Consider the following 12,807-nt stretch of genomic DNA (forward strand, 5'->3'; position numbering starts at 1 on the left):
TGCCCTTTTCTCCTATCTGGAAGCTTCCACTCTGGGGCCATCCCTTCCTGCTGTGTTCATGGGTGCCTAGATGTGGCCTGTGGGGGTGGAGTGGGATGGGGGATTATGTTAGTAGCCCTGGTGCTCTGGAAATTTCCCAGACTCTTTCTTTTCCACCTTGACAGCAGTGTCTGAGGCTGGGAGGGTGCTGTTGAGGAAGAAGGAACATCTGCAGTGTTCCCTGGGCCTTGCTGGGATGAAGAGCCATCCTGAGCTGTCCTTCAGGGCCTGGCCAGAGTGTGGGAGGACGCCCCCTCATCAGAATCTCTCACCCATACAGGTGCCAAGGTTGCCAGCAGAGGGGGTCACCTGGAGCGCATCTTTGTGGTGGAATTTCGCCCCGACTCAGACACCCAATTTGTGTCTGTCGGGGTCAAACATATGAAGTTCTGGACCCTGGCAGGCAGCGCCCTGCTTTATAAGAAGGGGGTCATCGGGTCCATGGAGGCTGCCAAGATGCAGACGATGCTCTCCGTGGCCTTCGGTGCTGTGAGTTCCAGCAAAAGCTTACTGAGAGGGGACCCTGACCCCCGGGCATGGGTATAGGGGCACCTATAGGCACGAAGCTACAAAGAACAAGAAAGCTGTTTCCCCGTTTTCTCCTTTATTGGCTCACTTGCAACCATTATTCCCTTTCCTTAGTGTAGCCGGGTGAGCTGACTGCATTTTTCCCCTCAAAATATTCATTCCAAAAGGCAGGAGCCCCAGTCACTCCAGGCAGGAGCTTCATCATTGTAGAGGCAGACTGACTTGCAAGCCTGTCAGGCCCGGGTTAGGTGCAGAGGGCGTGGGAACGATGCCCCCCTGGACAGCCTCCCGATTCCCCCTAGCCTTCTTGTGCCACACATGTCCCAACTGACCCCTTGAGTGGGCTGTGCAGGCTCCCCTGGGGACATTCTGAAACCCAGCCAACTCTTGGTTCTGTACCTTGTTCACGAGCCCATAAAGTTTGGCTGGAGTCCTGCCCCTTACTCTGCAGTCATCTGGGGATGTATCCATCCCAGGATGGAAGTTCATTTACATGCAGACATGCACATGGGGAAGTCTAATGCCCCAAAGCAACTCAGGAAAGTGAATTTCAGGGCTGGGTGATTTTATCATAGGTGCCTCATGGTCATCTCCTGTCGAGTCTTTTGCCTTTCCTTAGCACTAAGGGTCAATTTGAGCGTGTGTTTGTGTTTCTCTAGCTCTGGTTCCCGAAGCAAGGAGCAGGTGGCTGGGAGGGGACCCTCTTGAGAGCTGCTATGAGTGTCCTGGTGTAGAAGGTGTCCCTTTGTTTACAGAACAACCTCACTTTCACGGGTGCCATCAATGGAGACGTCTACGTGTGGAAGGACCACTTCCTCATCCGGCTGGTGGCCAAGGCTCACACAGGCCCCGTCTTCACAATGTACACGACCCTTCGGGACGGACTCATAGTGACTGGTGGCAAAGAACGGCCGTAAGCTGAAACTCCTCTGGGGCGGCTGGTTTTCTCTTATTGTCTTATTGTCTTGGGAGAGAGTGCCAGAAGCAATTCCCACTGGGAGAGAATGCAGATTTTCATTCTCCCATCTTTTCTTCTGTAGCAGGGAGATCAGTCTCCCCTTCCTCCAAGAGGGCCCTAGGTCAAAACTTTCAGAAGTATAGATCAGAGACGGGGAGGGGTGGTTTCATGGTCGACCCGAGCGACTTTGCTGATCACCAGGTGTTCGTCTCCGTAGCCCTTTGGGGGATGGGAGGAGGGGAGAGAAGTTCCCGTGGGAACAGAGATGCGAGAATAAAGCAGAAAAACAGAGAAGCGTTTCCCTTCGTGTTTGATCTAACAACATGGTTTGATTTTTTAGACTGCAATTCTCTTTCCTTCTACCTTAGCAGCCTTTGAAAGTATTCTAGGAAACCTGCCAGTCCAAAAGGTTGTAAACACCCATCAGTGGGGCCAAGAAAGAGGCCACCCTGGAGGGTCTATCCTGCTGGGCCCCAGCGGCTGTGACCTTGATGATGGGGGCAGGGGGTCTAGGGTGTCACAAGCAAGTCTTAGGATGTGGCCCAACATGCTAAATGCCTCTTGATCCTTTTTAGGACTAAAGAAGGAGGTGCTGTGAAGCTGTGGGACCAAGAGATGAAGCGCTGCAGGGCCTTCCAGCTGGAAACGGGACAGCTGGTGGAGTGTGTGCGCTCTGTGTGCCGGGGCAAAGTGAGTGGGCTGGGCCGGTCTGCCCGGAGCTGTCCCCCTGGGGGCCAAGTGAGAGTTGAGCCGGACACTTCTCCCGTGCTGCACTGTTGAATCCTTAAAATGAGCCTCTGAGGTGGGACTTGCCCTGTTGGGGGGAATTGGCTTAGCAGAATCCAACAGACCTAAGTGCAGACTCTTCTGAGTAGTGCTGGCTGTGTGACCTTGGGTACGTTACTTAGCCCCTCTGTTCTAGTACAATGTGTTGTTGTGAGGATCACATGCATTATAATGCAGGGTGCCTTTCCTTATGCCTGCCTCATAGCCACATTCGCTGGATGGTAGTTCCTGCTATTACAGATAATATTATTACTATAGGCGCAGAGATAGTCAACAATTTGCCTATGCCCACAGTTACATGGGCGGGAAGGGGACAGGAAGGGGCCATCAAACTGTGACTCAAGTATGGCTTTTCAAGTCATACCTGGGCTGAGTATCAGAAACAATTACAGGGGTGGGGTTTTTTGTTAGTGGTCTTTTGTTGTGTTTTGTTGTGTTTAAATATGTATGTCCAGACTCTTGCCCAGAGCTGACAAGTCAGAATCTTAGTCTTGATGTGTATGTTCCTTTTCTCCTTTTCTTTTTTCTTTTTAATTCTCCAAGAAATTCTGAGGTCCTTGAAAATAAATCTTAACCTCTGTTTTATACCCTGTGTTTATATTTTTGAATTTGAATTATTATCAGTCCAAGAACTTGGTTTCTAGAAGTTCCCCATAAAAAAGGGCAGACATGACTTGGAGTCTCCATAATTAGGAATCAAGAGCTTTGCTTTTAAATAGATCAATGGCAGTCATCCACTAGGGTAATGAGACATCTGGGAGGCTGAAGGCAGAGCGAGGCCCAGAATCTGGAGGTCATGTGGAGATGGTTTTTGTTCAGTGTGAGGGAGAGACAAGGAAGAACCTGAGGTATCCAATGGCAGAAACTGGCTGCCTGGCTCTATAGTGAGCTTGCCGTCTGTGGAATGTCCTGGCAGAGACCCAGTGATGGAGAACTCTGCTGATGTTCTCATCCATGGCTGAGGGGGAACAGGAAAAGTGAGGGGGTGACGTAAGGATAGATGATTGAGTTAATAACAGAACCCTCTCAGCCCATCCCCTGGTAGTACCACTGCCACCAGAGCCAATCCCCTCATTTGCTCTAATTGTGTTCTTAAGTTAGTTTTTAAAATCTGTATTTTAAAAGAATGTCCTTCTTTTTTACCTATCTTCATCTATTTGTCTGCCAATTGAGCACCCACTAGATATCGAGTAGATGATAAAATTATTTCATTTTAAGTTGTGGCAAAGTAATAGATAACATAACAATTTACCCTTTTAGCCGTTTTTAGGTGGGCCATCCAGCGGTAGTAAGTACATTCCCATTGCTGGGTAACCATCACCCCCATTCACCCACAGAACGTTCTTTTTCTTTATCTCATAGAATTGAAACTCTCTACCTATGAACTGCTCACGCCCCTTTCCCCTTCCGCCCAGCGCTTGGCAACCGCCATTGACTTTTCTCTGTGAATTGGACGAGTACTTCATAGGAGTGGGATCACACAGTATTTGTCTTCTTTCTAATATTTTTATTGCAACAGGGAAAAATTTTAGTAGGAACCAAAGATGGAGAAATAATTGAAGTTGGTGAAAAAAATGCTGCTTCCAACATCCTAATTGATGGACACATGGAAGGGGAGATCTGGGGCCTGGCCACACACCCTTCCAAGGACATCTTCATCTCCGCCAGCAATGACGGCACAGCCCGCATCTGGGACCTGGCTGACAAGGTGAGGGGCCCTCTCTGCCTGGGCTCGGATGCCCGCAGGTGGGTCTGGCCAGAGCCTGGAGGGAGGCGAGGTTTGGCCAGGGTCAGGCCAGAGATGGGGGACATGGCAGGTCAGCAATTAAGTTAGGAAGCCTAATAACGAAAGGGCCACTCACACACACCCAGTGCAGCGATGGGTAGCTGCATATCCATCCATAGCTATAGTAGAGGAATAAGCTGAAAATTACTTTTCTCTTGTAGAAAGTCCACAAAACCTTAAAAATAAAGAGATATGTCTCTCCTGGAAGGGAAGACTAAAAATGATTTGAAACATCTGATGTTCCCAAATGGAACATGTCAATCAAAATCCCACCAAAGTTCCTCTTGGAGCTTGGGGAAAAAATTAAAATTAAAAAATTCATCTTGAGTAAAAAAACAGCAGAGTAGTCGGGGTGGGGGATTATTGTTACCAAGTCTTATCTGGTATTAAAACAAGTAGTTAGGGGCCCGTGGGAAGCTCAGTAGGTTAAGCGTCCCTCTCTTGCTTTTGGCTCAGACCGTGATCCTACGGTGGTGGGATTGAGCCTCACATTGGGCTCTATGCCAGGCGTGGACTCTGCTTGGAATTCTCTGTCTCTGTTTCCCTCTGCCCCTCTCCCCACCCCCCACCCCCGCGCCTCTCCCCCTCCTGCCAGCTTGCTCACACTCTTTGTCTCTTTCTCTCTCTCAAAAATTTTTAAAAATTAAAAAATAAGTAAAACAAGTACTTACGTTCTAAAAATTAACAACAGTTGGGCTCATCACAAAATAGCCAGTCAATATTTCCTATTTTTGGCATAAGGATGAAAGAACAGGTATGCCAGAGCCGAACTATGGCCGTTCTAGTCACGTTAACGGTCATAATTACTCACTGTGTTTACCAGCAACAACGGCGGTCAGTCAGTCAGTCCCTGCGGCACGGCAGCCGCCTCGCGGGCGCGATGGGCAGTGCGCACAGCAGCCGTGCGTGAGCAGTGTCAGTACCCCTTCTCTCCAAGGGGACACGCGGGAGTTACAGTCGCAGCCGCACCCGGGTAGTGACAGCCAGGTTCGGGATTCGAACCGCCAGGTGCCGAAGCTCCAACTCTCCTCCCTGAGCAGGAGGGGGGCCAGTCGGAGCCCGCGGGGCGGGTTGCTCTGAAGGCGACCGCGCTCGCCGCTCACGGGGCACCCGGGGGCAGAGCTCCGGCGCACTGCGGAGCCCACAGCACTGCCACCCAGGCCCCTTAGGGAAGAATTCACCCAGCGCTGCCCTGACGCATGTTGTCTCCCGGGCTGTTCTGCTTCAGGCATACTGGCCGCCTTGGCTTCTCGAAGCCTCGGGAGGTCCAGAGGCCCCGCAGCAGCAGGGGCAGCCCGAGCGTGCCGGCCTGGGGCCGGGGTTCCCCGGGGAGACCAGCCCAGGCGGCGGGGGCTCAGGGCAAGTTCCTCTGTGTCCACGCAGAAGCTGCTTAACAAGGTGAACCTGGGCCACGCGGCCAGGTGTGCGGCCTACAGCCCTGACGGGGAGATGGTGGCCATCGGCATGAAGAATGGCGAGTTTGTCATCCTGCTGGTGAACAGCCTCAAAGTCTGGGGGAAGAAACGAGACCGGAAATCTGCTATCCAAGATATTAGGTACATAGCAGGTGGTCTGGGCAGGGAGATTGGTGTTTCCCCACTCTGGAAGGGGCAGGGCTGGGCTGGAGAGCCAGGTGGGAGGGGGGCCCTTTCAGCGCCGGCTGTGACAGGAGACTCCCACGTGAGCCCTCAGCCATGTCTTTGCTAACTACCATGGGAGTTTTTACCAAGTAAAAACCACACATGCCATGCCCTGCTACCTAAGGCTGCATCCGTTTCCTTCCTGCCATGGGAGTGGACCCAGAGAAAGTGCTGAATTCCCTAGAATGTCAAAGAAGGTAACTGTGAGTCAGGAAGGGAGAGCTCGCTGCCCGGGAACCTGGGAGGCCCCTCCCAGCGCGGACCTCACGCCTGACCAGCCCGGACAGCCCTTCTCACTGACCATGCTCTTGGACTGCTTTTTCTAGAATCAGCCCAGACAGCAGATTCTTAGCCGTTGGCTCTTCAGAACACACAGTTGACTTCTATGACCTCACTCAAGGCACAAGCCTGAATCGCATTGGCTACTGCAAAGATATTCCAAGCTTTGTCATCCAGATGGATTTTTCGGCAGATGGCCGATACATCCAGGTATGTTCCAGCTCTGCTGCTCTCTGGGGCAACCAATAATGGTAATAATAATAGTAGTAATAGTAGTACTAATACTAATAATATCAGCAACAGCAATGACGGTGGGAGCTTATGGTAGCTGAGTGCCTCTGTGCTGGGCTGTGCCCTGACTTCCTGTCCACAGGAACCCCCTCTGCCCTGTTACTTTCCCCCGACTTTATTAAGGAAAGGGCAGAGGCCTAGAGAATTTAAGAATGTTGAAGGACTAGAGTTTGAAGAAGTAGCGTCCTTCAGTAAGAAGCACAGAGAGCAGAAGCCCTAATCCACTTCTCCCCACCAGCCCGTGTGGCTTCTTGTCTCTATTCATTTCAGTTCCACCTCTGGGTTAGCGTGGCCCATCCACACTGAGGACCTGAGCTCTGGGCCTGGAGTGGAGGCTCCTCATTCTCCTGGGGGAACAGACGGGTGGGAAGGGATGAAGAGAGTCCCCACCTTTGGGACTCAGAGCTGAAAAGAGAATGGTGTCTTAGCCAGCACTCTGGACAAATGTTAGGTGTTAGGGAACCGACCTGGAGTTGGACACCTGCTGTGAAATGAGAGGGGACCCATCCGTCGGTGGAGCGTCTACTGAACCAGGTGCTGTGCTAGGCTTTCGGGTGGACAGAGTGGGCCTGCTCCCAGCTCTCCTGGAGCTTGCCCCGTCATGGAGAAGACAAGCGTTACATAGATCATCACCAAATATACGTATAATTACAAATCGTGATTATGTGCTGGGAAGGAAAAGTATGGGGTGCTGTGGGAGCGTTTCACAGGCGCCAAATTTAGATTCACTTCCTCGCCACACAAGTGATATTTAGGCTGAGGTCTGTGGGATGTGGAGGAGTTAGCCAACAAAGAGAGGCGGGAACGTGTTTCCGGGCCATCTGTATGAAGGCCCTGAGGCGGGGAAGATCTCGGCACATTCCGTGAACAGTAGAACAACCCAGGGAGGCCAGGCTAGAAGCACCACAGGGGTAGAAGGGACTGCAGATTTTCTGGAAGATGGTTCTCTCCCCCTAGACTATACCCATAGAAGAAAGGGTCAGGTGCTAGATGCCTTAGAAATCATCCACGTCAGTTGCTGTCCATGAGAAAACTCGCCCACCTCTGTCCCAAAGGACCTGTTTCTCAGAACAGGGATTCCCAAACTTGGAGCATCAGACATCCCCTGGAGGCTTTGTTAAAACACAGATGGCCGGACCCCACTCTCCAAGTGTCGGGTACGGGCACCCAGGAGTATGTATTTCCAACAGCTTTCCAGATGCTGCTACTGGTCAGAAACCACCTTTGGGGAACCACTGCCTTAGGACTTGGAAAAAAAGCCAGAAAATGAATGGGAAAATGTCCTTCCTGCTCATGTGAATTTTGCTGCAGGCTGGCCACGGGCTTTGCAGCCTCAGGCTGAACTTGCATTTGTTGAAAAGTTGTTGAAAAGTCCTGGGGAAAGGGGAGTCCTTTGAACTGGAGAGATGGTTGATGGACAGGGTTGCCTTCTGCTTACAGGTGTCAACAGGGGCCTACAAGCGCCAGGTGCATGAGGTCCCCCTGGGAAAGCAGGTCACTGAAGCCACGGTCATCGAGAAGATCACCTGGGCCTCCTGGACAAGGTGACTAGAGGAAAACACTTCTTAAGGAGAAGGTCACAAGGGTGTCTCTTGTGCCAGGCTCCATCTCCAAATTGGCTTATGGCCAGGATGTGAAGAAGCTCAGAGATGGAGATGTCTTGTCTTTGAGGGTGGGGGGTGGTTGTTGGCAGAAGGCTTCTAGGTGCCAGTGCTTTGATCCGACTGGGGCTTTTCAAATGCAAAGTACCTACTTTTGCATGATCTTCCCAGGGCCCCACCTCACCCAGCAAGTGCAATGGGAAATGGTCTTCCCGCTCCTGCCTGGTTCAGGGCCTCCCCCCAGCTCCGCTGCTCACTCTGTCCTGAAACACCGGGAGGCCCTCCAGGCACCAGCAGGCACTGGGCAGCCAGCAAGGCCACTTAAGCTGAGGAGGGCGGCCTTGGCAGTTCAAGGGAAAGGACGCCACCAGGCTGTGAGCTTGAAGGTGCCCCAGCAGGCCCACAGTCAGGAAGGACTAGAGGGACCAGGGAGAGAATCAAAGATGGGGTAACTTTCCTTTTGGGATGGAAGGGACTGCAGCAGAGCAGAACAGTAAAAATGAAGGTAAGTGCACAGAGGGGGAGGGGACAGAAGAGCCACATGACCATAGCGAATAACGCAAAATAGGCCTCTCTCCCTCTTATCCCTGGGAGAGGATGCTTGACTCCCGGAAGCCTTTCCTCTGTCTCCTCTCACACTTCTGCTTGTTCAAATAGCATTCTGGGGGATGAAGTCATTGGCATCTGGCCACGAAATGCAGACAAGGCTGATGTCAACTGCGCTTGTGTGACCCATGCTGGCCTCAACATTGTCACCGGAGATGACTTTGGGCTAGTGAAGCTCTTTGATTTTCCATGCACAGAAAAATTTGTGAGTCCTCTCTGGCGTCGCCCCCCCTGCACTGCCTCCGGGCTCTTTCCTTCTGCAGGCTACAGGCAGTGCGGGCCGCACCGAGACAGCCTTCTAGGACCTAGAACAAGAGGAAACTTGTTCCGGCCCTGTAGAGATTTGGTGACCCCTAACTGTTTCACCTCCCTCTGGAGGGAGGGCCTGCAAGCCTGGGGGTGGGGAGAGGAGGATGAAGGTGTGCAAATCGTCCACCTTGGGCAAGAATGGAAGGGAAAGCCAGTCGGCAAAAGGCTGGCTAACACAGATGTCCAGGCCAAATGGGAATGACAGGAGTGCAGGTGATTCTGGAAGGGGGAGATGGGAGTCCTGCAAGTGGTCTGTGGCTGCTGGGAGGGGCAGAGTCTCTCAGCGGTCTCTGTTCACTTTTGCTCACAGGCCAAACATAAGCGTTACTTTGGCCACTCTGCTCACGTGACGAACATCCGTTTCTCTCATGATGACAAGTATGTGGTCAGCACTGGAGGAGATGACTGCAGGTAGGACCCTGACGGACCTGGCTCAGACTCTCCAGGCCTGGCTGGTACTCCATCTCCCTGTCCCCACATCAGGTGTCCGGGGGGTCAGCTCAGCATCTCCCAGGCTCACGGGGAGGGGCTGCCATCCTAATGAAGACAAAGACTTTTCAAGTATGGTCTTTAGTTTCTGATGACTCCCAACCCAAAACTTGGATGGGCCCATGTCCCTAGTGGAGCTTTCTGGGGCTTGGTGAGAAGGGGAGGGCACAAGTGTTACTCCGAGCGCTGCTGTGTGGAAGGACAGGGACTGAGTGGGGGTTGGTGGAGGTGAGGGGCCCAAGATGGCTGCTTTTGGGACAGTCCACGGCATCCTTGCATATGATCCGTAGGTCTTTTAACTCCTAACTTCAGACTGATCGTCAGAGTTCTTAAGATGATTCATCCACAACCAAGAGAGGTTTAAAAATAGTAGCAAGGCTCACTCACCCTGAGAAACACGGGTGTTCCCTGATTCTACATGAGATCAGATGAGAATTAAAGCCATTAGGCCCAGTGCTAGTTAGCAGCAGGAGTACCTCAGCCAGCTGTTGGGACGAGGCTGCTTTTGACCTTAACTGCTGCTCGGCGTAAGACAGGCTCAGGGTTCAGTGTGAGGCGCGACTGGCCTCCCAGTGATTTGAAGGACCCCTGCCGCCTGCTCCAGAGACGACATCAGCCTCTGTAGCATTTCCAAGTCCCCTTCCTCTTGTCCCTCCAAGGGCATTCCTTATTTGGATTGTGGATGAGCAGGATGAGGTTGTCCCTACACCTCATTCTCCACCTCTACCAGAGTTGAAGGGCTTTACGGCAACATGAATTTTGGTTTCATTTCAGCCTAAGCAAAACTCTTGGTAGGGGGAAGGGGGATAAAGAAGAAATACGGCAATCCAGCTATTTGTAGTGGTCTGAGAGGTTGTGGAAGAGGCACCTGTAGAGAATGTCAACCCAGTTCCTATCAGCAAGGGTGGTGCCGAAAGCGGCCCCCAAAGATGCTCTCTGATGGCCTATGGGAGGGCACAGTCTCCCGCTGGCGGTGCCACCAGCGGCTGGCACTGAGTGCCCTTGCGGTCACCCTGCCAGCCGCTCCCTGCCGAGTGGAAACACCCATTGAGAGCCACACCCGCCCGACCAGGAGCAGGCTAGCGCCCAGAAGACTAAGTGAACTGGCCACCCCTGTGCGGGAGGGCTGAGGCGCCTGCTGACTGCTCTGAAAGGCTTGGAAGTAACCCGTAGAATGCAGGACCCCTGGGCCTTTGTCGCCACGGGAGCTGTTCCGATCCCTGGCTCTCCTGCACACTAGAAAGGGCTCTCCTGCTCAAGTGGACTGATAAAACCTTGTCAGTAGGAACACAAGAGATAGCGTCAAGTTGCCGAAAGTCCTTACATTCAGCACGCTCGGGCTGTCGAAAGAGTCAAGCCAAACAAATAACAATAGGCTATTTTTAAAAAGCAGATCTTTAATTGGTGGCAAGATCCCTGATTTGTCTTTAGAAATTGGAATCATGAGGTCCAGTACATCCCCTGAGCTCGACTCTGGAGCCCTCGGTAGGATTGCTTTTGGTCACTTGACAGGACGATGACGTCCAGCCATGCAAGATGAATGTCTGGTCTGCTTTTTCAGTGTGTTTGTATGGCGGTGTCTGTAAATGCCCGAAACCTCTTTCTTGCTGCTGCTGCTCCCCCCACCCTGCCCAGCCACCGCGGAGGCACTTCAGGGCCCCTCTGTGCCGCCAGCTGCTGGCCCAGGCCCACTGCGCTGCAGGCCACACGAGCGCCACATGCCAGCAAAGCGGGGTGACCGCTCCATCCTCTGTGAAACTGTGACGCTAAGGTCAGTTCTCACATGGGAGGAGTCCTTGCCTCTGTTCCTGAGACGACGTACTAACCACACTGACAAAAAATTATGATAATGTAGCCCACTGACCAAATTCAAAGCCTCAGTTAACCCTAACCAATATGTAGCTTTTAATTTGCACCAAAACTTTTACAAAAGATGTTTTGCTATTCTGTTTCTATATACTTTAAAAATATTCATTTTTACCAATGAGTTATAATAAGACAGCTTCAGTTAGATGCACCTAAGCACTAGAACTATTGATAGCCTCAGTTCTCCACATTTAGCTTTCAAAACCAAATGAGCCATGTATAAACGAGTTGAGAAACTTAATTTTTTAATGTTTCATTTGCAGAGTTTTATATCCATTAAGTGCCTTTGAAAGTTACCAGTTGTGTGGGCTGCTGTCTCACCTCCCACAATTTTTCTCCTTTCTACATATGGTGCTAAAACTTCAAAACTGAGGAGGGCTACAGGACCCTTAACAGATTCCTGGTCTGTCACCCATGTCATGTGTTTATGTCCCGGCTTCCTAAATGCAAGACATCGGTTACCTGCTTGGGAAAGAGTGGCAGGTGAGCAGCAAAGAAATTAATTCCGGAGGGAGGGGGTAGAAATGGGTTTTCACTGTTTAGTGCCAAACCTACAAAATCCAAACAGAAGTAAAATAAACAACTACTACAAAACAGAGCGGGAGGGTGGGGGAAAAAAATCTCAAGTGGGTCTAGAAGGATAAGCCCTTAGTCCTAAAATGGTAATAAATGAGGTGACCCAAGGCTGCATTGGGTCTACCACCCCCACAGTGGGGATGACTTGACCCCATGGATTTGTTCATGTGAGCTATATAGGTCAAGTCCACATAAAAAGAAAGAAAAAAAATCTCTGCTGAACAAATTCCTAAGCCCAAACAATATTTGGTTAAGATTATAAAACAAAATAAGCTATCTTAAGAGTTCCTCAGAGTTAGCTGGATGACAGAAAATATGACCTGAACAATACTAACCAGAAGACCCCTACCTGGCCTCAGTCACACTTCACACTTGGCTCACCGCTGACCCCAGGAAGGGTGGGCCGCACACACCGCGAGGAAGGCCGGTGAGTGACTGGGGACTCTGAGCACACATACACGGATTAGTCTTCCCCATCAGTGAAGCCAAATTCTGGGGCTTGAGTTCCTGGCTATTTGCAGTTACCAGTTTAGAGAAAGGTGAAATGAAGCATTTTCAATTAAACAGACTAACATTTACCCCGGAAGTGCTTCTGCATTCTAAGTGGATTAGATCACTCACGAAGCTATTTTTATATGCCCAGTTATGAATGCCTTACATGAATCCCGAGAGGCTGCTGGGTCCCCAGTTTGAGCCCCTGTGCAGTCCTGACTCTGTTTTCTGTAACCATGTGACTGGTGATGCTGAGTGATGGCCATGTCTGCCTCTACTGTACCACTGACCTTTCATAATAATCAGCCCTTGCATTGAAATAACCATGTGGAAGAATAAATTGATCAATGAGGATATGTACAACTATATTTAAAGAGCAATAGTGTCTATGTCAAGAAACTTCGTAGATCTTATTTGTAAGCATTTCTATGGTATGATTTTATGTATGTTCATAAATCCTGCACTGTGTTCTACTATATGTTAAAATATTGGTGCATGAATTTATTTTCAATTAGCAAAGTACAAGAAATACATCATTTGAAAACATTTTGGTTATGTGTC

General features: G+C 50.8%; 1 protein-coding gene across 2 annotated transcripts in view; it reads left to right on the forward strand.

Annotated features, from left to right (window-relative positions):
* Positions 1-12,789, forward strand: part of LOC111148192 (echinoderm microtubule associated protein like 6) — a 272,095-nt gene extending 259,306 nt beyond the window's left edge. For both annotated transcript variants that reach the window (XM_022504656.1, XM_022504657.1), the window contains 10 exons: positions 320-528; positions 1,323-1,480; positions 2,101-2,215; positions 3,831-4,019; positions 5,481-5,653; positions 6,064-6,226; positions 7,748-7,851; positions 8,566-8,719; positions 9,134-9,234; positions 10,874-12,789. In XM_022504656.1, coding sequence (XP_022360364.1) covers positions 320-528; positions 1,323-1,480; positions 2,101-2,215; positions 3,831-4,019; positions 5,481-5,653; positions 6,064-6,226; positions 7,748-7,851; positions 8,566-8,719; positions 9,134-9,234; positions 10,874-10,898 — 1,391 coding nt within the window. In that variant the 3' untranslated portion in view covers positions 10,899-12,789. The remainder of the gene's footprint in view (positions 1-319; positions 529-1,322; positions 1,481-2,100; positions 2,216-3,830; positions 4,020-5,480; positions 5,654-6,063; positions 6,227-7,747; positions 7,852-8,565; positions 8,720-9,133; positions 9,235-10,873) is intronic.
* The last annotated feature ends 18 nt before the right edge of the window (positions 12,790-12,807 follow it).

The sequence above is a fragment of the Enhydra lutris genome, unplaced genomic scaffold (assembly GCF_002288905.1).
Source record: "Enhydra lutris kenyoni isolate GAN:26980312 unplaced genomic scaffold, ASM228890v2 scaffoldscaffold18, whole genome shotgun sequence".
Taxonomy (NCBI): domain Eukaryota; kingdom Metazoa; phylum Chordata; class Mammalia; order Carnivora; family Mustelidae; genus Enhydra; species Enhydra lutris.